Here is a 22,689-nt window from a genome sequence, read left to right as displayed (position 1 = left end):
TGAAGATGGGGAGGAACCAGCCGAGCAGGAAACCATCTGACTCACTTGAGTTCAAGATGACTCCGGGCGTGTGTCATCAGAGGCTTGGCTGCGGCAGAGAGGGCACGTGGGGTTTAATTCAGCGCGGAGCCCTCAATAGCAGCCAAGGACGTGGGTGCTGCTGGGGTCAGGGCTGGAGGAGGGTGGGTGCAGCCTAGCATCAGTCCTGTGTCACCGAAGGTGGGGAGGTCGTGGAAGGGGACGAGCCGGTTCCCGGCACTGAGTCAAGCCAGGCTGGGTAACGGCGCAGTGACACGGGGATGGGGAGCGCTGGTTTTCAGTATGCGGGGGCTGAGGACGTGGCACGGTGTCTGTCCTGGGCTGTGGTGCCCGTCCCTGATCTGACAATAAAAGTTGCAAAGTACGTGCCAGGTTACGGTCCCGAGCCGGGAAATAAAACACTCTCCGTGCTGGATGCTTTCCCGGCTTCACCCTGCGACCTCGGCGAATCGCTGCCTCTCCCTCTGCCTCGGTTTCCCCAAATCTGTCACGTCCTGCCGCAGATCCGGTGGGATGGGAGCACGGCTGCCAGCTTGCCTTGGTAACTGCTAGGTGCTCGCACAGCATGTCTCTCTGAAAGAAGCAAGGAGAGAATCGGTATGTCTGAAAAACTTCAGTGATTTTTAAAAAAGCAGCATGTTTTAAGTTAAAAACTGGGAGAGGGAGGGAAGTAATTTGAAGAAAAAATAATTTCAGGCAGAGATTACCCTGGAGAAAGGATTGACTGTGCACACTTGTGGGTTAGGAGTGCTCAAGCCTTTCCCTAAACTTGAACATCTCTCTGTTGTTCTTGTACACAACAAGTATTTTACTTTCTGTTGCCAAAAAGGAAGAGTTCAGCTCAGAAACCAGCTAACCTCTTCCAGTGTTCTGCTTTTTCCCCCAAACGCTGCTGAAATGATGCACAACCAGCTGAAAACTACAGCGAGCAGATACTGGGTGTCTGGAAACATTCGATCCCAGTCCGCTTCTCGCCAGACACGTGGCTTTCGAGAAAGACCCGGAGCAAAACTAAAACGGAGCAGCTTTTCCTTCCCAGAACCTTGGGATCCTTAATGGGGAAGATGTGGCTGAAACCTTATTGCACGAGAATAAACCGCGCCGAGTCCTTCCCCTTCCCCGCTGCCATTTGCTGGGCAGGAAACGGTTGCGCTTTGCCGGAAGCCTCTGTCACGCTGTAATTGCCGTCGCTGCCAGCCAGCCTGTCCCACGACCCCGCTGAGCGATGGGGAACAGGGTCCCCACTACCACTGCGAGGGGAAAAGCATCCTTCATCCTGCCTGCTTCGGACCTCTCGAGCAGAACCACCGGCCGTGCATCCCCCCGCTGAGGGGGGACAGCGATGCGGGATAGATCTGTCGGGGAGGGTTTTGCCACTGTTGCAAGTCGCTGCGTTGACAGGACCATCTTGCAAACATATAAGCTGACGAATTAATTTTTTTCTCCGTGGATAGTGGCACTGAATTGGAATGAAGTTATTCGCAGGCTAATCCATTTGCAGAACTGAGCCCTTAGGGTCCAGCCCCGATGGCAGGATTAAGAGGCGTCTTCAGGCAAAAGAACAGCATCATCCAGCTGTAGTGCGGGTACTGGTGCCGTGAGTTACTACCATCATTGCAAAGGCAAACCTGGCTTTTGGGGTATTTTAAGCGTGGCACAGTTCACTTGACTTCTAGCTGGCGGCAAAAATTGGGCAATGTGAGGTTTCTTCAGCCTTGGGGCGGATGGACCTTGCCCAACGGTGGCCTTGCAGCTGGGAAGGGCGACGCTGGGCGCTTCCCCAGCACCTGGCGGCAGATGCTTGGCGTAGAAATTAGCTGAGCCTTTGGAGACAGCCCTGAGCTAGGAGACGGGGATTTGCTCGGTTTTACTTCCAAAACATTGCATGAAATGCTTTTCACCTGCAGCGGGTCTAATGAGCTGGTTCTTTAACAGAATGTCCTGCAACTGTCCTCGGCTGTGAGCATGCCCAGCGCTTCCCAGCTTAAATCTGTTCCTCCTCCATTCAGTTTATTTAGACTTCCTCAGGGAAACACTATTATTTATGATGGAAGCTTTCCAGAAATTAAATTGCCCCGTTCCGGATCCTAACCTAGTGACTTTATTTATTTGGAATTGGCAAGGATCTTACAAAAGGTTAAACAACCGAGAAGGTTGTTTGTCTTCAAAGATACTCGTGCTTTGGCGCTGCTGACTAAATTCCCCTCTCTTACCCGATCTTTGCTACAATTTGGGATGTGCTTGTGTGCAGGAGGGGTAATTGGAGTAACGAACCGAGCCGTGGGGCAGGGAAGCCTTGGGCATGACGGTGGCCATGGCCCTTCCTTGGTGGGGGTTGGGTCCACACTGAGGTGGTCTCGCTTGGGAAGGAGCTGAGCTGCTGTTGCCCTGGAGCCGTTCTGTGGGACGTCCTGACCTGCCTTAGCTGCCAAGTGGGACAACGTCTACATCCGTAGGAGAAGATGATCCAGGTTTTAAATGGCTTTGGAGATTAGAAGAAGGTCACTGTTTCTCAAGCTGCTGATTATTCCTGGTACGGTGGAGCCTGGAGGACATGGGGAACGTGCTGAGTGGTGCCTGTCCTGGAGAAAGGAGGTGAAACCTCCGCGTTGTTTCCCCATGATGTGATTTTAGGGGCTGGCCGGTTGTGTGTGCAGCACCTTCGCTGCCCTGTACCTTGGGCAGGGGTCAAGGACCAAACAACGATGGCTTCTTGTGCATCTGAGCTTCCAAAGCACCCACCTTCTCTGGGATGAGACCTTCTCCTAGCGGTATCTTGCCAGTCTAGGAGGAAACGCAAGCAGAGTCAGGGTGGCGGACAGGAGAGAAACATTTTTTTTGTTTGTGCAAGGGGCGAAGCTCTGCCCCGAGCCCTCCTGGTGCGGTACCCCACTGCTGGGATGGGGACACCTCGCTGGGACCCCATCCCCACTCACGATGGTCTCACCAGGACCCCCTGACCACCGTAGGCTGCCAAAGAAGCCCGGTGAAGGAAGGTCTCATGGAGGTGAGAGGCTGCTGGGTGGCAGAGCACCCAGTCTTAGCTGGGTTCGTCTCTTAATTATCACCCACACTCCAGGTCAGATGCTGCCAGAGAGGACACAGAGTCTGGCTGAGGTCCTCCCTGTGCCAAGGGGCAGGTCGGTGCCTCCCGAGGAGGTTGCGAAAGGCCTCTGCGAGCCAAGATAACACTATCTTCTCTGGCTTACAGCTAAGAAATGGGGTTGGGCCATCTGTCCTGGGTTGATAGCGTTGACCGATAACCATGAACAGGAGATTTCCTCCCCTGAGGCTGGGGTGGAGGTGGGCTCCCGACCCAGGGCCCCTCTTGAAACTGGAAGAGGAAGGAGAAGGTGGAGGTGGGCTGGGGCAGCGGCCACCTTCCCTGTGCCAGGGACCAGAGCCTCTGTACACAGGTGGCAATTTTCAGCAAGCGAAAGCAAATAGGAGTGGAAGGAGGAGAGTGCTTGACTTCCTGCTGCTGGGGTGGATAAGGAGGGGCTGGCAAACAGCCGGCGCCGGGAAACCTCGAGTTTTCCTTATCCTTATCCTTTCCCTCACGCCTTCCTGGTCTCCCAGCTGGCAGGCGCTCGTTCTCCGCTCCAGATTAGTGGGAAGGAAGCTGAAAGCACCGAGAGAAATCAGGAGGAGGTTTTACCCATCACATCAGGAAGGATGCCACTCCCCTGGGAATAAAGCATCTCTCCTGGAGCGTGCTCAGCTGGGCTTCCCTCCATCCTCTGACCTTGCTGCAGCAAGCGGAGCAACTGGGGACTCAGCTTCCAAATTTCCAGCAGAGCTGGTGGGATGGAGTGGGGGAGGATACGCCGGAGCATCCCAAGCCTGAAACGCAGGCAGCCAAAACCACAGCAGAGCTGTTTTGTTCAGCCCAGGGTCCAAGCGGCTGCATCTGTGAGCAAGGTCACGCTGGGGCGGATGGCTATTACTTGCCCGCAAAATGCCCATTTCCTATAGCGTAGCCCTATAAAAAAAAAATTCATGCTTGATTTCTGATGACCTTATGTTACGTGCCTACAGACAGGTGAGCTAACTGGGTGGAGTTTTCCTCTTGACTTCGCAGGGCTTGCAGCTGCCCTTTAATTAATTTTAAGTGAAGTTAATTGAAACAGGGCATAGTTTGGGAGCTGGCAGTCTGTCTGCCTCTCCGTTTCCCTTCCCTGCTCCGGCCAGGCTGCAGAGACATGCATGGTGCTAATGGATGGGCCGGGAAGGAGTTTTTCCATGCCTTTCCCAGGGAAGATGAAACGCTTTGATGCTGTTTATAGGAGCTGGCCATCTTCGTAGCCTCAGCGTAAGGGTATAAACAATTGCCAGGAGCAGAGGGGGGTGGATTTCTTCCCTTTCCGGCCACTGCACCCACTTGTGTCACACAGCGTTGTTTGCTCAAGGGGGTTGAGTAGCTCTCAGCACCGTAACCCTTTGTAGGGGTGATCTCAGCAGCAAAGAAATGAATGGGCAGTGGATTCCTGCCGAGCATCCTTCACGTAGGAAGAGGCCCTGGGGGGTCAAGGTTGAGGCACGTTGCTGCCGTGGCATAGGAAGGACTCCGCAGCTGGAAAACCTCCGGCACCGACCTCCTGACTCACAGCCTGGGCAGGGAAGGTTGTCGAGTTTGGGTCTTACTTCTGTCGCAACCTGTTTGGGTGCCCGTAGGTGAATGAGCGGAGAAGATGCTGCGGAGCATCGGGAGCTCCTCGGTGTTCGGCGTTCCCAAGTTGGCACCCGTCTGGGCAAGGGGATGCTGCCGAGGAGGTGCGGGGTGGCATTTGGTGACCTCTTTGGAGAGCGGCCCCGGATGCTTGGGAAGAGGTGCAAGAATGGCAGCGGGCATTACTGGCATGCCTACTGGCATGCCTGGAGATAAGCTGTTGCGGCACTGCTGGCGGTGCCGTGTCGGCAATGTGCTGGCGCAGCCGTGTCCTGCCCTTCAGGGTGGGTCACGACCTGCTCCTGCTTCTTGCATCAGCCCCAGCAGACATGAGAGGGGCTGAACACTGTCCTGAATGTGTCACGGGGGTTGTGCCCGTGTCCCCAACCCTCCAGCTGACTTTTTTGCTTTATCTCCACCTTTCAGATCGACAAGTACCTCTACCACATGCGGCTCTCCGAGGACACCCTCCAGGAGGTATCCCAGCGTTTCGGGAAGGAGATGGAGAAAGGGCTGGGAGCAGACACCAACCCCACCGCTTCGGTGAAGATGCTGCCCACCTTCGTGAGATCCACCCCGGATGGGACAGGTACCGTGAGATGGGAGATGCTCCCTCCTGCAGAGCAGAGGGAGAGCACGGTGGGGAGGTCTCGGTAGGTGCCGACACGTGCCAGGAGGGAGAGCCTGGGCCACCCATCCTCACGGCACTGCCGAAGCAGGGATAACACCTGTGGCCGCCTTCACTCCTGGTCCTTGGGGCTTCACCCTGCTTCTGCAGAGCAAGGCTTAGCATGGGGACAGGTCTCATCCCTCCCCTCTGTGCTGGGACTGGGGGGGGCTCCCAGTTCCCGCTGGTGGGAGGGAGGGTGGGAACCAGCCCTCGCGTGCCCTTCCTGGCAGGACGGAGACAGTCACGGGTCCGGCTCATCAGATTTCATTAGCGCTGAAGCGGGCACCGGTGCCAGCCACTGTCTGAATGCCACGAGGGCCACGGGAAGAGAAGAGGGCTCTCCAGACTCGGCTTCTCACAATACAGCCTTTCTGCCTGCTTCCCGCGCTGGCAGGAGCTGGCCTGCCTGCAGCACGCTCCCAGCTGCCCGCAGCCCTGTTTCAGGCTCTGGTTTGCTCCTCTCAACCCAAAAAGCTGCTTCCTTGAGCATCCACGTGGGAAATTTCCTTGTGCTTCCCTCTCCTAGCGTGGTCTTTCGGGAAGGAGCTTTGTCACGGTCCCTGCAGCGTTGCCCCTTGCCCGCCGGCACGCAGTGGGATGCAGATGCCACCCAGGACCTGCTGAGTCTCCCGGTGCTCGAAGCCGGTGAAGCGGTCCTGGCTGCTGAAGGGCAGGGAGGGACAGAGAGCCCCGAGCAGCTGGAGCTGCCCTTGGCTCCGCGATCTGGGCTGGCAGCAGCCCCAAGGAAAGTCCCTGGGCCAGTCGGTCCCGTTGGCTGGTGTTGTTCAGAGCTGGGGTTGCTCCAGCATCGGCACCTTCACAGAGGTCCTTGCGAAACCTCAGTGACAGAGACTGCTGATAGCCAGCAGGAAAGGTGGAAAAAGAGGAAGGGAGCTGACGGAAAGACCCATCTGCCCTTCCCTCGCCATCCCCAGCTGTTTTGCCACCGCTGTATTTTCATACCTGGCTTCTGCGGGGTGAGCGGGTCCCAGCAGATGCTGTGGCTGGAGTCTCGAGCGACCTGGCCTCGCCGGGCAGCGACTGGGCAGACTGGAGTTTCCTCTCCTGAGAAGCATGCAGAGCCAGTGTGAGCCTGCTGGTTGAGTGATGGTGTTAAATAGGGCGTATCCGAGAGGTAGCCGTGCTCAAACAGCCAAAAAACCCCATTGCTGCTGGCTGTCCGCTGTCTCGAGGCAAAGACCAAGGTGATGAGCTGAAGGTCTGAGTCACTGGCCAGCTCTGGGCGGGTGTTTGCTGGGAACATCTTGGTGAGGTCTGAGGAGACAAGTCCCTGGGGAGTCACAGGCATCACAGAATAGTTTGAGTTGGAAGGGACCTTTAAAGGTCATCTAGTCCAACCCCCCTGCCATGAGCAGGGACATCTTCAACTAGATCAGGTTGCTCAGAGCCCCGTCCACCCTGACCTGGAACGTTCCCAGGGATGGGGCAGCGACCACCTCTCTGGACAACCTGTGCCACTGCTTCACCACCCTCATTGTAAAAATTTCTTCCTTATATCTAGTCTGAATCGGCCCTCTTTTACTTTAAAACCATTACTCCTTGTCCTATTGCTACAGGCCCTGCTAAAAAGTCATTCCCCATCTTTCTTATAAGCCCCCTTTAAGCATTGAAGCATCCCTTGCACCCAGAGCCATCCTGCCTGCTGCATCCTGCGTGCTCGGCCCCCCCCCGGTGCACATACACCCAAAAGCTGGACCTGGCTGCCTGCCCCAGGAGCGAGATTTCAATCTATTTAAATGTTTAAGAATATTTTTAATTATAGGGATTGCCAGAATTCCGCCCCTGGGCACGGGAACTATTGCAGCCAAAGGTGCTGGGTGCTGGCGGAGCGTGTGTCAGAGCTCCCAAGAGGCAGCAGCAAAGCTCTCAGCACCCTGACCCATATTAGGGAGAAGGTGCAATCCCTCTCCTTGCCCTTAAAAGAACGAGCCTCGGCTTCCTTCACCTTATCCTCCCGATTTGCAGCTTCTCCAGCGTCCCAGCTGGCATTTCTCACCCAAAGCAAGCTCGGCACAGCAAGGAAAGGGGCACGGCAGCACGGAAAATGTTACGGGAATGGAATGCTGGGGCAGGCACGGGGCTGCAGCTGCCCAGGAACTGGAAAGCGGGAGGTTTTCAAGCAAGTCCCTGGGGAGCCAAGAGCTGGGATTCCCTGTATGGCTCCAGCTGGATCCAGGCCGTGAGCGGCATTGGTGTCTCTGCTGTTGGGTTTTGGAGGCTGGGGGGGGGGGGGGGCCTGGAAGGTGGCACGTGGGGGCAAGCTGAGGCCAGCCCAAGGTGGGGGCTCGGTGCCAGCTCCCCTGGCACGTCGGCTTTGTGACGAGACGGCATGACGGCAGCTTAGGAAGAGCTCAACATCCAGGGGTGCGCCCTTCCTTCTTCCGCTTTTTTTTTGAAGCTTCTGGGCAAAGTCTGTCTTTGGCTGGGCACAAAGTCCCGCTCCCACCCACTTCAGGTATCAGCAGCTGCCTCCCACCCGAAAGACAGGTTATTCCTCTGCTCCAGCCCTGCTTGTGGCCACGCCAGCTCTGCCCCTATGCCGGTGCCACGCTGGCTTCAGGGGCTCCGCACCTTCCTCCTGCAAAGCATCCCTGCCCTTCCTTCCCCTCCGTGCTACAGCACGAGTCGTCTCTGCTTTCGGATTATGCCCCATTTAATGCACAGCCGGCAACTCCCCGGGATCCAGGCGGCTGAGAGGTGCTTATAGAAATACAAGGTCACATCTGCGAGATTAAGTCAAAACACAGACCAGGGTCCCGACCACTCCACTCTCCTCAGTGCCGCGTGGGTTTGGCTCGTGGTACCTTCACCGTTCCTGATGCAACGTGATAAAGACGGGGGGAATTTCTGCTTCTGAAGCGGGATCTCTCCTAAAAGCAACTTTCCTTGCTTTGCTTGGCTCCAGCTTCAACCAAAAAGCCCGCTGTGCCGTGCTTGCAGCGTGGTTAGTGTGCATCGTACTGCAGGCTGGTGGGGGAAAACAGACCCCAAATAAACTTTTCCTTGGAGCCCCAGGGACTCTGAGCAAGGGCTGTCATTGCTTAGTGCAAACACCACCTTCCTCCCTGCTCCTTTCCCGTTTTTTCCAGGCTTTGCAAGTGTCACTGCATTTCCTCCTCCATGCTGATGTTGACATGAGGATCTGCTGGTGCATCCTCCGTTAAGCCCCAGCAGCTGATATCCACGGTCTGGAGTTTTCAGGAGGATGTTGCAGGACTTTGGTGGTCAAACCCCTGGAAATTCAAAGGATGGTTCTTCACAACACCCTTCCCTTGGCCGGTGGGCACAGTTCCTGCCGATAACCAGCTGCTTCTGCAACAAAACCAGCTCGCCTGGCCCATGGTCTTGAAAGGCTTTAAAGAAAATGCTTTTTTCACGCCCAGAGCCCCTTGCGGGGCGATTTACTGCAGTCCCCAGCAAGGAATCACGTTGGGGAATCACTGCCAGATGACTTTTGCTGTGGTCAGTGTGAGTTGCTCTTTGCTGGCCCCAATTCTGTCCAAAACAAACCACCAGGTTAAACCCAGATCTTTTGTTGCTACAACCCCAGTATTTCATGCCCAGTACATCATAAGCCCCTTTGCTGCTCTCCAGCGCTAATTCGGTGGAGATGCTGACGCGAGCACCGAGGCTTTTATATTCTTTCTTCTGCTCAAAGCCTGTCAACTTGCTGAAAGGAGGCAGGGTAGGGCTGGCAAGGGCGCCCGCAGACAGGGCTCACCGTGGGAAATGCCGGGGTCTGACCGTCCGCCTTCTCCTGCATCTCCCTGGGGGGCAGAGCCTGGACCTGCTCCAGCTTTTTCTCTTCCTCCTATTTTTTTTATTTAGCCAATTTGACCAAAGATTCCTACAAAATGGGATTGCAGTCAGGTTGGAAGCCTTGAGGTTTGAGATGAGAGGGATGGAGTGACCGACCTCCGAGACGCTGGGGCATGTTCTGGCATACGATGCTCCGGTCCCCTGGCCCCAGCTGCATTTCTAAGGACGGCAGAGCTCCTCTGCCCGCTTTGCCCCATGCTTTTTTCCAGGGAGCGCAGGCATTTTTAAAGGCACTAAACAGTCACTTTTAGGTGGTTTGCTGAGAGGAAACAGACCCTTAGATTCAGAGCTCCACACTTACCCTTGCTATTTGGTTTTTGAGCTCAGCATCGCAGCCTCTATCTTATCACGTAACGAGAGAGCCCTAATCAGAGGGAGGACCCAGATGTGGTATCAGCCAGCGGAGCCCATCATGCGTCTCTCTTGCTTCAGCCTGGGAAATTTCCAAGGGAGATTTTGCTGCCTTTTTCCACCTGCAAAGCTGATCTGCCTGGAAATCCACCCCTTGACTTCAGCAGTCACCACTCAAACCACTTGTACCTCTCCCCGTGACTGCTGAGCAGCTTGTAAGGGGGATTTTTGGTTGTTACGTTGGGTCCCGCTGCTGCTTCGTGGTGAGGGTCGGCGGGCAGCAGGTCAAAGGAAAGCTGGTTTGATACAGCTCTGTGGGCAACGAGCCTCACAGGGGCGGTGTGGCCAAAATATTGGGTATGCGGAGAGCTGGGCGGGACAAGAGGACAGCCCCATCCGTGGCTCCCTGGCCTTTTTATTTTTGGGATGCTCCTGGGTTCCCCACGTTATCTCCAAGGAGCTGAGCAACCTGTGACCGTCTTGGCTCAAGCACCCTTAGCCCTAGCATATTTATCAGCCTCCTGAAGTAGTTTTCATTCTCCGCTAGCAAGCAGAACGGCATCTGTGTCGACAGCAAGGGAAGCAGGAGTGTGGCTCGACCCGTGTTTGGGGCAGAACTTGGTGTCAGCTGTGCCCAGCCAGGCATCGCGTCCAGCTCTGCCCATCCGTGGCCGAGACTAAATCCCCACAGTGGGCTTACCGGTGACATCAGGACAGCGAGGAGCTTCGCTGAGGGTTTTCCTGGTGCATTTTTCAGCATCCTGTGTAAAGAGACAGGGCCAAGGCATGCCCTGTGGCTGGCAGACGGTCTGCAAAACGAGCTGCCAAACTGGTTTAAACCTCATCCCTGCAAAGGGTCAACACGGGTGCGAGGCGAGGAGGAGAAATGAATATTCAGGGTTTGACGGCCCCAACTTTTGGTGCTCCGCCAGCTCCCGTGCTGTTCTCCGACCCCATAACCGCTGAACGGGACAGCCCTTGGCTACGCTGCCTCACTCAGAGCTATGCCGAGGGTGTTACTCGAGGAGGGATGAGTTGCAAAGCTTTGATGGGGTCCAGGTTTGGAGTGCTCCATGGTTCCGGGTTAACGGCTCCTGCAGGGGGTGTGCGCGTTGCTCCAGAGATGATGCGAGGGTTGGCCAGAGCCCGTACAAGGACTCGGCTGAACTTCAGCTTTTGTTAAAATAACGGTGTAACTGCCTCAGCGTCTCCTCGTCCCGCCGTCTGGTTGATCTTGGGGTATAACCTTAATCGGGACTGCAGCCAGGGCATCGCAGCCTGCACAGTGGGGCTTGGCATGGGCTGGTACCACTGAGAGCCGGGACCCGACCTGCCCTGCATCACCCCTGGGGTGATGTACTGACCCCCCCCCCCCCCGAGTGCTCCCCCCGTTCTCCATCCCGAGCGGCAAGGCTGTTGAATGCTGCTCAAGACCTCTGAGCCCCTCTTATTCCTCATCTCATTTCCTCGGAGCACGAGGACTGCTTTTAATAGACCTTTTCAGCTGCAGAGGGACTTTATAAAGCTGCTCTCAGCCCAGGCCCAGAGTCCGTCGCCGTCCCCGGTTCCCTCACCCCGAGTCCTCGGAGGGTCAGCCCCAGGAAAGATGCCAGGACAGATGGACGCCCCGCAGGCTTGGACAGCGAGCTGCCTTTTCAGCTGGAGTCACTGGAGATGCTGGCTGGCCTGGTGTCATTTGAATACTAATAAACCACACTTTTTGTTTCAACTGTAGCCCCTTTGTAAAAGCATCGGCGGGCACAATGCGGCCCCCGGGCGCTGTAATCTGCCCGGGGGAGCCAGCACAGCACATTTAATGCATTCAGAAATCAAACAGTGCTGATAGAGGGCTTTCCCCCATCCCTCTCCCCACACTGCTAGGTATTTAAAACAGCCAGCTTGGCGCTTTTCCCACATCCCGGGTCTCAGTTGGTCCAAAATTCAGCGAGCTGCCTTGGTCCCTGGTACGATAAAAACAAAACAGGAGGTGAGACCTGCTGGGTTCAGCCCTTGGGTCTTGGAGGCAGCAGGACCCGGGTCTCCTCTTGGCCAACACCGATGGAGAAATTGCTTCCCACGTCTGCGCGGGGAAGACAGCAATGAGGCCCTGAAGGTCTTTTGGATTTTTTTTTCCTCCCTGGTTTCCTGCTTACACCTTTCAATCTTGCCTTCGGCGAGAAGCCACATGCCAGGAGTGCATGGGATTCCTGGGGCAAGGCAGGGGAAGGTTGTCCTGGACTGTGGCAGCCAAGCCTGAACATGAGGGTTTTTTTCCATGTATCAAATTTTTAGCCAAACTCTAGGGTTTCAACAGCTGGCTAGCAGGGTTTTAACTGCTTGGGCTGGAGATTGAGGAGCTTTCATGAGCATCCTACATCAACAGGGCCAGGAACGTCTCTGCCGCCTTCTTCCTTATGGAGCCCGAGGCTGGAGCTCTCCTCCCCTGGGAGCGCTGTCGGTTTGGGCATGGGCTTGTCTGGATGGAGCCGGTGGGATCTGTCCTCCTGCCAGCCGATGTGCATCTCGCTCAGCCACTGCCTCTGCATGCCCTACCCAGGGCATCAGGATACGTCTCAAAGATGTTGCTTTGAACTCCCATCAGCTATGGGGGTGCCAGGGGTGCAGAGGAAGGGCAGGAAATACAGCCACAGCTCTGATAAAATACAAAAACCTACCAAATATAATAATAAATAAAATTAAAAAAAAAATTTTAAAAAGTCATACCTTACCCTCTTATTTGTGAGGTGGCCGGTTACTTCCTCGCCTACTCTGGGGCTGTCTGGCGCAGGCACTGATACTGCTGAAAGGGACCCGCCGAGTTAAATGGTTGTTCTTGTCTGGGTTCCCGCAGAGGATGGGGACTTCTTGGCACTGGACCTCGGTGGCACCAATTTCCGTGTGCTGAGAGTGAAGGTGTCTGACAACGGCCTGCAGAAGGTTGAAATGGAGAATCAGATCTACGCCATCCCTGAGGAACTCATGCGAGGCAGCGGGGTGCAGGTGGGTTCAACCCCTCTCCTCCTCCATCCCTGCTCTCCTGGGAAGCCCCCCAACTCCAGGGCTTCCCTTGCCATGGGGAGAACCACCCATTTTGGGGCAGTTCTCCTGCCTGAAGGGAGGTCTGGTGTCACCCCAAAACCCCCAAGCTGTGTAATGGGGTTGGAGCAGCACCCTATTGCTGCCTTGCCCGGCAGGATCCAGGTAGATCCTTGCCTTCCTTTGCCCGGAGCTATTAATTCCTGACACCAAGTAGCCATGATGGGTGAGGACCACGGAGGTGTCATGTGGGTGACAGACCACCGGTCCCTCAAGCAGGCAGGGATGCCGGCACTGTTCCGGTGCATCGTCTTAGTTGGGACAGCAGGGCAAGGGCTCACTCTTTGCCTTTATTTCAGCTCTTTGACCACATTGCTGAGTGCTTGGCCAACTTCATGGAGAAGCTGAAAATCAAAGACAAGAAACTCCCCCTTGGGTTCACCTTCTCCTTCCCGTGTCACCAGACCAAGCTGGATGAGGTGAGTGAAGGTCTTGCCTCCTTGCCGAGGGTTGTGGCTGAGCCTGGGATGCAGTGGGATGGGGGCGAGCTCTCTCTGGGAGCAATAGTTGTCCCACACCAATTTAGCCTGCGCTTTTAATTAGGCTCGTTGGGTTTGGGTAGCGTGTAAGGTCTTGGTGCTGATGGGAGCAAAAGATGCATTCCGGGGCTTGCAGGGGTCCGGGAGGTGATGTTTAATGTGCCGGTTGCTCCGCTGTGCATGGATGCCTCCGCGGAATGCAGCTTTTTCCCCTCTGCAGACAGAGCTCAAGGAGAGCGGCTGTGGCGGGCGAGAGCAGCTCCAGCCGCCCGCAGCCAAAGGCAGCCCAGACGTGCCGAGCATCACATTCCCCATCACGCAGCCAGCGCAGGGAGAGGGAGGGAGGGGGTGTCACCTGCCCCGGCTGCTCGCCGTACTCCGGGCAGCCGGGAATCGATGGCTGTCAGCTCCGCTCAGCTGCACCGGCTCTCCGCCGGGAGCCAGTGACCTTGCTGGGAGACTAAACATCTCGGCAAGCAGAGCCCAGCTGAGGCACGTGGCCCCTCGCCTGCCACCCACGGCCTCTGCCTGGCTCTTGCTCTTGGGTGGGGGGGGTGGGGGGGCAGTGCTTTCCTTGCCCTTATCTCACCCGGCTTCCCAAGCAGGATCGGAAAGGAGGGCGGCTCCATGGCGTGCTGGCGATCCAGCACGTCCTCCCTGGGTGAGGAGCGCAGCGGCATTTTGTACCAGGGATGGGGCAAGTCATGCTCCTGTGCCTGAGCGATTCAGCAAAAGTAATGAGGAAGAAGATTAATGCTTTCCTCGTGGTAGAAGCAGGGTCTGTAAAAAAAAAAAAAAAGAAAAAAAAAAAAGAGAGAGAAGCTGAGAGAGGAAGCATCTGTCCCCGGTGACCTCATCTGCTTGGCTTCTCTCTGTGCCTTAGTTTCCCCATCTGTCAGGCAGGGCAGGTGTTTGGCTCACTAAGGCATCTGGGGCTCTAGGGCTGGAGATTTTGGATGCAGCTGAGTCCCCTCCCTTCCCCGAAGGCTCAGCTCAGCCTCCGGCCAGGTGACTACAATGGCTCTGCTGGGTGGGGTCACACCTGATGCCTCCAGCCACAGGGGATGGCGAGACCCCTATCCCTCGGGGATGGGTCAAGGAGCTCTCCATAGGCTTGGGAGCAGGTTTTGCTCCAGGGCTCCATAAAACCCAGTCACTGGAATCACGTTCCCTCCTGCCAGCAGGAGCAACGAGCAACTCGTGTGCTATTTCGTGGCCATAAACTTTATCTGCGCAGAGACGCGGAAATTATTGCTGATACTACAGCTTGCAAGCTGATAATAAGGAAGGACTGACCTGTGTGTCCGTCCAGCCCTTCCCTTGCACCAGGGAGCCCTTGAGACACGTGGCTTGGTGGGTCTGTCCTCCGAGCATTCCTTCTTGCTGTTTCTCCGTAGAGCATCCTCGTTACTTGGACGAAGGGATTCAAATGCAGCAGCGTGGAGGGGAAAGACGTAGTGTCGATGCTGCGCAAGTCCATCAAGAAAAGAGGGGTAAGAGGTTGGGCAGGCCTGTCACCTCCTGGGGGGATGGGACAGGATACTTAAGGCTCCGCCGTGACAGCAGAGATGTTTTGGTCTGGTTTGGCCACGCTGACTCAATCTCTCTCCTCTCCACCATCTCAGGACTTTGACATTGACATCGTGGCTGTGGTGAATGACACCGTTGGGACCATGATGACCTGTGGCTATGATGATCATAACTGTGAAGTTGGCCTCATTGTTGGTGAGCTGCAGCAAGGGGGGGAGAATTGGGGTCCACCTCTGCAGGAACTCCAGAAGGAGATCACATTTCTTGCAGGTTTCAGGGTTTTTTTGGGGAAAAAGAAAGGGTATAGCGATGTTAGAAAACCAGCATTGCCCAATGTTCGCCTTCTTCCATCTCTGCTTTCTATGGTGCGTTTGGCTGTTGGTAATTATGGGGAATAAGGGAAAGGCAGCATCCTGTCTCACCGTGTCACGCTGCTTGGTTCAGGTACTGGTACCAACGCCTGTTACATGGAGGAGATGAGGCACATTGACCTGGTGGAAGGGGACGAAGGTCGGATGTGCATCAACATGGAGTGGGGGGCCTTTGGTGACGACGGTGTGCTCAACGACATCCGGACAGAGTTCGACCGGGAGATAGACATGGGCTCGCTCAACCCTGGCAAACAATTGTAAGCAGATTCTTGGCTTCGGCTCAGGCTCGGGGTTTGCTTTGCATTGTCCGTCCTCCCATTGCGCTGGCGTTAGTGGGACCGAAGAGGTCGTCCTAGTTAACTAGGTCACCACATCCTCCGCCGTGCCAGCTCCACCAATGCAAATAGGGACTGTATCACAAGTTTGGGTTGGTACACCCAACTGAACCACTCAACACTTGCTTCCCTCGTGAGCCTTTCCCTTGAATGCGTTGATTTCTGTTTCTTTCTCCCGCCAATGAAGTTATCTGCCAGCCAAGGCAAACACCACCACCTAATGTCCACATCCAAGTCCTACAGATCTCCCATTCCCCAAATGGCTTCTGGCAGCGTGGGTGGGATTTGGAGGGGGGGTCTCTGCAAACTGACAGACCCCCTCCATGTAGCCGTAAGTTCTTCTTGCAGAACGATGGTTATGTCAACATGGCTTTATTTTCTCAGTGGTGGGATAAACTACTCTGGAAAGAGGTTACCCAGATGGCGTTTGGGCCTGGAAGGCTGCCAAGTGTTTTTAGGGTCAACCTGTGGCCGCCTCACGGCACACGCAGCCAGACAAATGCATCTTGTGCTTCCCTGTTGGCAGGTTTGAGAAGATGATCAGTGGGATGTACATGGGAGAGCTGGTCAGACTCATCCTGGTGAAGATGGCCAAGGAAGGGCTCTTGTTTGGAGGAAGGCTCACACCAGATCTGCTCACTACTGGCCACTTTGAGACCAGATATGTCTCTGCTATTGAGAAGTAAGTGGGATCCGGATGGTTTCCTGGGGTCCCAGCCCATCTCCTGACATCTGTGCTGGGGGAAAAGAGGACCCATTACAGGGCTATCCAGCGACTGAGCAAACCAGGACACTTCAGATGGCAAAAGTTGGATTTCCAGGCATGAATCCTTTTTTGTTCTTTGATGCGCAGGGAGAAAGAAGGACTGCAGAAAGCCCATGAGATCCTCACCAAGCTGGGCCTGGAGCCATCTCACGAAGACTGTGTGGCCACCCACCGCATCTGCCAGATCGTCTCTACCCGCTCGGCCAACCTGTGCGGGGCCACCCTGGCAGCTGTGCTGCGACGCATCAAGGAGAACAAGGGGGTGGACCGGCTGCGGTCCACGGTTGGCGTGGATGGCTCTGTCTACAAGAAGCATCCTCAGTGAGTCCATGAAGATAGGCAAGGCTGGTGGGGAGAGAGAGAGAGAGGGTGAGAGAGCACAAATCTGTTCCTGCCGGCAGCGGATAAAGCTTGGCACAAGCAGAGCATCTCCAAATACTCCCCCGGGCACCTCTATTTGGATCCCAAAGGGGCCCCAGTCATTTACAACCCCAGAGGGTCACATCACCTGCGATGGCATACTCAGGTCCTCTTTCCTCCTCCGTAGCTTTGCCCGGCGCCTCCATAAGACGGTGCGGAAGCTGCTACCGGACTGCGAGATCCGTTTCGTGCGGTCAGAAGATGGAAGTGGCAAAGGGGCAGCCATGGTGACGGCGGTGGCCTACAGACTGGCCGCCCAGCACAAAGCACGGCAGAAGATTTTGGAGGCGCTCAAGCTGAGCCACGAGCAGCTCCTGGAGGTGAAGCAAAGGATGAGGCTAGAGATGGAGAAGGGTTTGGGCAAGGAGACGCACGAGGAGGCAGCGGTGAAAATGCTTCCCACCTACGTGTGCTCAACTCCAGATGGGACAGGTGATGTACCCTGTGTATAAGCCCACGTATGTCCTGTGTAAGGCAAAGAGCCAGCATCGCTACTCCCAGCATCTGCACCGCTTTGGGAAGGGATGGGACCTTTGCCATGGCCAGTTCCCTCTTTGCGGTGGGAGTGGCACAAAGCTTTTTACCCTCCAGTATGATACTGGGAAAAGTGGCTGAGCCTCCAGGACGTTCTGCACTTGACTTAACACAAAGCCTGGCTTTCACTGTGGTTTTCGCTGCCCCAGGTTTCTCACCACCATTGTCCTGGGTTGTGCTCCCAGTTCTGTCAGTGGCTTGGGTGTGCGCCTGCCCCTTGGCTTGAAGCCCTGCGATCTCCCCAAGTCTGGAGCAAACCTCGCCATCATGTTCCTACGTGTACCTGCTGTTCTCCATTCCCAGCCACGTCTTGGTTCCTGGTCTTCCCCCAGGAAGAGGGCAGATTTGGATCAGCTTTGTGCCACATTCAGGATGTCCCTTGTTGGGATCTCTCTCCTAACGATTCTCTCTTGGGTTTCAGAAAAAGGAGATTTCCTCGCCCTGGACCTGGGAGGTACCAATTTCCGTGTGCTGCTGGTGCGCGTCAGGAATGGGATGAGGCGTGGTGTTGAGATGCACAACAAGATCTACTCCATCCCAGTGGAGATCATGCAGGGGACGGGAGAGGAGGTGAGGATGGGCAGCCGGAGGTGGAAAACTGTGGCATCTTCCCTGGCAGCAGAAGTGGCAGGCAGTAGTGCTGGCTGACCACGGGAACTGTTTTTGCCTTGCTCTGCTTTCCAGGGTGCAAAACCAGGACTGGAGAAGGCTGGTGCTCTCCTGCCTTTAGAGCAGTGAGTTCTGCCCAAGGCTCAGGAGTTTGAAATGTGCTTTAGGAAGCTTGAGACTGGTTCTTAAGTTAGAAATTGCATTAGTCTCAGACATCACTGAACCTCCCCAAATCCCACACACTCCGCAAGGGCAGATAAGCATCATCCCTGTTTCCCAGCTAGAGAAACCACAACACAAGCGGTGAGAGACGTCTCCAGAGTCTTATTTGCAGATGGGTAGAGTTTTGCAAACCACTCCAGGCAGTGCTCAGGGACTGGGGAGTATTTCTAGCAGACGGACTCTGGGGATAACTTGCAGAGTGACCATATTCCTGTGTCAACCCTGGGAAGCTGCTCACCTCCCCGCTAGCCCCTCCTTCCCTTCTGGGCGCAGTAGGGGACCTGCAAGGTGGAGGTATCACAGTGATATGACCACACTGTTTGTGGGGAAGAGGATGAAAAAGGAGCTGTTTGGGGCTTGCTCACCTCACACAGCGCAGCTGAACAGCACCCTGGTCTGTTCAAAGCCCTGTTGGCTTGGGAATGGATCAACATCTCCAGTAGGTCAGGCGGGCTGGCATCCAGCTGAGTTTCTTCCTGTGATGGTAACTTCTCCTTTTGGCTTTGCGCACCCAGCTCTTCGACCACATCGTCCACTGCATCTCCGACTTCCTGGAATACATGGGAATGAAGGGTGTATCGCTCCCGCTTGGATTCACATTCTCCTTCCCTTGCCAGCAGAACAACCTGGATGAGGTAACCCCAACCCACGTGGTAGCGTACACGTCCAGTACCCAGGGCTGGCTGAAAAGCCAAAGCACACTGGAAACTTTATGTACCAGCATCACTGACCACGTGGCAGGTCAGACAGAGACCCAAGAGAGGGGGAAGGCAGGAGCTCAGGGCTGGCGGTGCGTCTGAAAAGCCCCCTTGCTGCATCAAAGCACATGCAGATCCCTTGAGCGCTGGAGACAACCCAGCTGAGGCATCCTCCGCGCGTGAGGATCTGACCTCCACGTGCTGGGCAGTGCCCACCAAGAGCCGGTGGACGTGGGGTTGCTGTCCCTCTCACCCAGCAACCTGGGTGATTTACTGTGGGGTATTTCCACAACAGGGGATTCTCCTGAAGTGGACAAAAGGCTTCAAGGCAACTGGCTGTGAAGGAGAAGATGTGGTGAACCTGCTGAAGGAGGCAATTCACAGGAGAGAGGTGAGTAGCTTCTCACGTAGCTGTGAGAAGCTGGCTGCTTGCTCCCACATCCTGGCTGTCTTTGGCATCTTTAATTGGCCTGTAAAGCAAATTAATGGGCTGAGCCCAGGGCTAATGAGTGTCTGAATTTTAACAGCCACCCTTAGTCATCGCTAGAGGTTGGATTTTCAGACCCCAGAGCTACGAGCTGGCTTCTGGCCAGGGCTGGAGCAGACTTGTCTCTCTGTGAGTTAGGAGAACACCATGCCCGTCTCCCCAGTGCAGACCCCCCAAAGCTCCTGCCCTGGGGGCTGTTTCTGGCAGGGCCACCCCTGCGTGCCAGCTCCTCTGCAGTTGTGTCTTGAGGTTTGAGCATCTACCTGCAGATGTGTGGGGCTGCAGGAAGTCTGTGGGTGCCAGGAGGACTCCCATGCTCAGCAGACAGGTCCTTTTCCAATTGTAAGAGCAGATGTAGCAAGCTGTGTCCTTCAGGAATACCCATGCAATCCCATCCCTCTGCAGGAATTCGACCTGGACGTGGTCGCGGTGGTAAATGACACAGTTGGCACCATGATGACCTGTGGGTACGAAGACCCGTATTGCGAAGTTGGGCTGATAGTTGGTGAGGACTGAAGCTTTCTTATGGAGTTCCTCCGCCCGCAGTCCCAAACCTGTCCCTGTGGGGTGCTCCTGGCTGCAGAAGCTGTCTGAGGGCTTTTATCTTTCCTCTGCGCCCCGCTTCTCCAACAGCCCCATTGAAAGATGCTTCTTTCTCCGCAGGCACAGGCAGCAATGCCTGTTACATGGAGGAGATGAGGAACGTGGAGCTGGTGGAAGGGGAGGAGGGCAGGATGTGCGTCAACATGGAATGGGGGGCGTTTGGTGACAACGGGTGCTTGGATGACATACGGACGGAGTTTGACATGGCGGTGGATGAGCTGTCTCTCAACCCTGGGAAGCAAAGGTGCGTGGTGTCGCGGGGGAATGAAAAATAAGAGAGGGGTTCAGATCGCTTAAAGAGTGACCTCCAGTTATATTAGCAATAGCAAAATGATTTAATAGAAATTTGTGTAAAAGTGTGACTTCACAGAATTTGTTGGCAAGGTTCACTCTATTACTTAGTAGATGGATAAAATGCACACAGGAAAATTAAATCAGAATCAAACTAAACTTAGGTATATAGGGATCAAAAACATAATAGGGTAAAAGGGATGTGGGAAAGGGTAATTAAGACCCTCCTGTTGAGTCACGAGGTTCAGAGAAGACCCCCTTGCTTTCTAAACTCCTGTCGGAGTCTAGGTGCAGCTGGATCAACTCCTACTCCCAGACTTGAGCAATGGTTTATGTCTAAAGGGATTATGAGTATAATAGCAGCCTGAAATTCATTCACAGTTGAATAAAAATCATGACAGTAAATGAAGTATAAACTTATATTTGCTCTAACTTACTTACTATGGACTATTCACATTAGTACACAAGCACGCATAAAGACACTAAAAGAAATACATGCAAGAGAGTAAAAAGAGAGTAGAAAGAGGCATACCTGTTAAAAATTCTCCTCGAGGTCAGTGAAAATATTCACATAGAACGCTTCAGCATTTGTCTCAATGGGCAAAGGGTCGAGCCTCAAGGAGCGGAGAGAATCAGCCCAGGTTGTGTTGGTTTTCCGTGACAGACCTCTGATTTTCTCAAACCAGAAAGTTTGCAAGCTCCGAGAGGCATCCCACTCGGAGGGAGATGCTGGTTGCAGCTTGCTGCAGTCCAGGAGAGCTCAAGGGGCCTCACTCAGCACCGCTGTTTATAGGTTTGGGAGATGATTGACTTTCATCATTAACAAATTGCTAGAATCCCAGCTGTGCTGGAAAATTCTGAGACCGTTGGAGAATAACTCAAAACATAGATTCGGGGTGCTCCAAGATTGTCAGGGGAGGACTGTAATGTCTCATGGTTGTTACGACAGAGAACTGCCTGCAGGTTCTTATGAGAACTGGCTATCCCTACTCCCGTCCCTCCGCCTGGCAAGCGGGAGTCCTTGAGAAGCACAGCATATCTCCCTGTCTTAGCTGGGTAATTCTTCCTGGCACAGCCAAGGGTCGCTTCACTGCCCAACTCATTACACTTATGCGAAGGCTTCGCGAGCCTTCCCGAGCTCATAAATCAGCCTGGAGAGGGTGAAAGAAAGGCACCACCACACGTGGTGGCTTGGGGGGGGGGCTGGGAAGGGACCATCCATGGGGCTGGGTGTCCAGGAACAGTTCAGCGGTGCCCCACCAGCCTCTTGAGGGAGCATCAGGGGATGATGAGCAGGGCAGAGTCTGGTTTTGCAACACACCGATGTGTCCCTTGTCCCCTGCCTGCAGCGTGGGGACCGTGCTGCTGGACTTGCTCCAGGGTGTCAGGCCAGGGGTTTGTGTCAAAGGCATCGGGCAGAGCTGGGATCCCCATCCAGACCCAGTGTCCCTTCTCGTCCTGATGTCCAGCCTTGCCCTCTCCTTCCCAGGTTTGAGAAGATGATCAGCGGGATGTACCTGGGGGAGATCGTCCGAAACATCCTGATGGATTTCACCAAGAGAGGGCTGCTCTTCCGGGGACGGATCTCAGAGAGGCTGAAGACCAGAGGGATCTTTGAGACCAAGTTCCTGTCCCAGATAGAGAGGTGAGGTCCAACAGGCAGGGTGAGGACTGGTCTTACAGCTGCAGATCAGAGCAGAGATGTACTTTGGGGAGAGCATTCCCAGGGCTTGTGGGAGAAGTGCCAAGCACTCAGTCTGGAGCTAGGATGACACAGGGTGGTACAATGTTGATAAGTCAGCAAAATCCACGTGGTTCTGACAGCGCCTGTGTTGAGAGACAAGGAAAATGTCTGGGGTTGGCAACATAGACGCCTCTTATCCTCTGCCCTGGACAGCGAGGGGCCACAGGTTAAATAGCTGCCTTGCTCCCAGTCAACGGCTTTGTCCTGAAATAGCCTCACTGATGAGAATGTGACGCCAGAGCCACATCCAGGGCTGGAACCTGAGGTTAGAGGGGAGCTGTAGAGCCCCCCCGGTCAGTATCGCCCAAGCCGCAAGTCCCTGGGCTCTGCAGGATGTAGATAAGAAAGGGGAAGCCACACATCCAAGTTGCTCCATCTCCTAACGCTGCCTGGCCCTCGTGTCCCCCCCCAGCGACTGCCTGGCCCTGCTCCAAGTCCGCTCCATCCTCCAGCACCTCGGCCTGGAGACCACGTGCGACGACAGCATCATCGTGAAGGAGGTGTGCACAGTGGTGGCCCGGCGGGCAGCTCAGCTCTGTGGGGCTGGCATGGCAGCTGTGGTGGACAAGATCCGGGAGAACCGCGGGCTGGACTTCCTCAAGGTCACGGTCGGTGTGGATGGGACCCTCTACAAGCTGCACCCTCAGTGAGTTGCTCGGTGGTCCGCGGTTGTCTTCCAAGCTGGTGCACCTGCCCATCTTGGGCAGATGGGTTGCTAAGTAAGAGACGGTGTGAAAAGCTTCAAGGGGTAGTTGGAGAGGAGAGGAGTTATTTTAAGGTCTCACTCTTTAGAGTTATCTAAACTGTCAAGGCACAGCGTGAGCCAGCTGCTCCCTACAGGATGGGGCACCAGGACCCAGTCCCCCAGTACCTAAGGTCAGGCTGACCCAAAGATGGTGACCAGGTTCAGCCAGGAGTCCAGATCATCAGGCAAA

At 55.2% G+C, this 22,689-nt stretch overlaps 1 protein-coding gene across 1 annotated transcript in view; it reads left to right on the top strand.

The window, feature by feature from the left end:
* LOC126051671 (hexokinase-2) overlaps positions 1 to 22,689 on the top strand; it is a 31,463-nt gene that overhangs the window by 3,736 nt on the left and 5,038 nt on the right. The window contains exons 2-17 of the mRNA XM_049831202.1: positions 5,135 to 5,297; positions 12,421 to 12,569; positions 12,965 to 13,084; positions 14,542 to 14,637; positions 14,770 to 14,869; positions 15,119 to 15,302; positions 15,907 to 16,062; positions 16,234 to 16,467; positions 16,694 to 16,998; positions 17,522 to 17,670; positions 18,447 to 18,566; positions 18,925 to 19,020; positions 19,522 to 19,621; positions 19,780 to 19,963; positions 21,500 to 21,655; positions 22,167 to 22,400. Of these exons, the coding sequence (XP_049687159.1) occupies positions 5,135 to 5,297; positions 12,421 to 12,569; positions 12,965 to 13,084; positions 14,542 to 14,637; positions 14,770 to 14,869; positions 15,119 to 15,302; positions 15,907 to 16,062; positions 16,234 to 16,467; positions 16,694 to 16,998; positions 17,522 to 17,670; positions 18,447 to 18,566; positions 18,925 to 19,020; positions 19,522 to 19,621; positions 19,780 to 19,963; positions 21,500 to 21,655; positions 22,167 to 22,400 (2,546 nt within the window). The remainder of the gene's footprint in view (positions 1 to 5,134; positions 5,298 to 12,420; positions 12,570 to 12,964; positions 13,085 to 14,541; positions 14,638 to 14,769; positions 14,870 to 15,118; positions 15,303 to 15,906; positions 16,063 to 16,233; positions 16,468 to 16,693; positions 16,999 to 17,521; positions 17,671 to 18,446; positions 18,567 to 18,924; positions 19,021 to 19,521; positions 19,622 to 19,779; positions 19,964 to 21,499; positions 21,656 to 22,166; positions 22,401 to 22,689) is intronic.

The sequence above is a fragment of the Accipiter gentilis genome, chromosome 28, assembly GCF_929443795.1.
Source record: "Accipiter gentilis chromosome 28, bAccGen1.1, whole genome shotgun sequence".
NCBI lineage: Eukaryota > Metazoa > Chordata > Aves > Accipitriformes > Accipitridae > Astur > Astur gentilis.
Note: the sequence above shows the minus strand (reverse complement) of the source record. Positions and strands in the feature narration are given on the sequence as shown.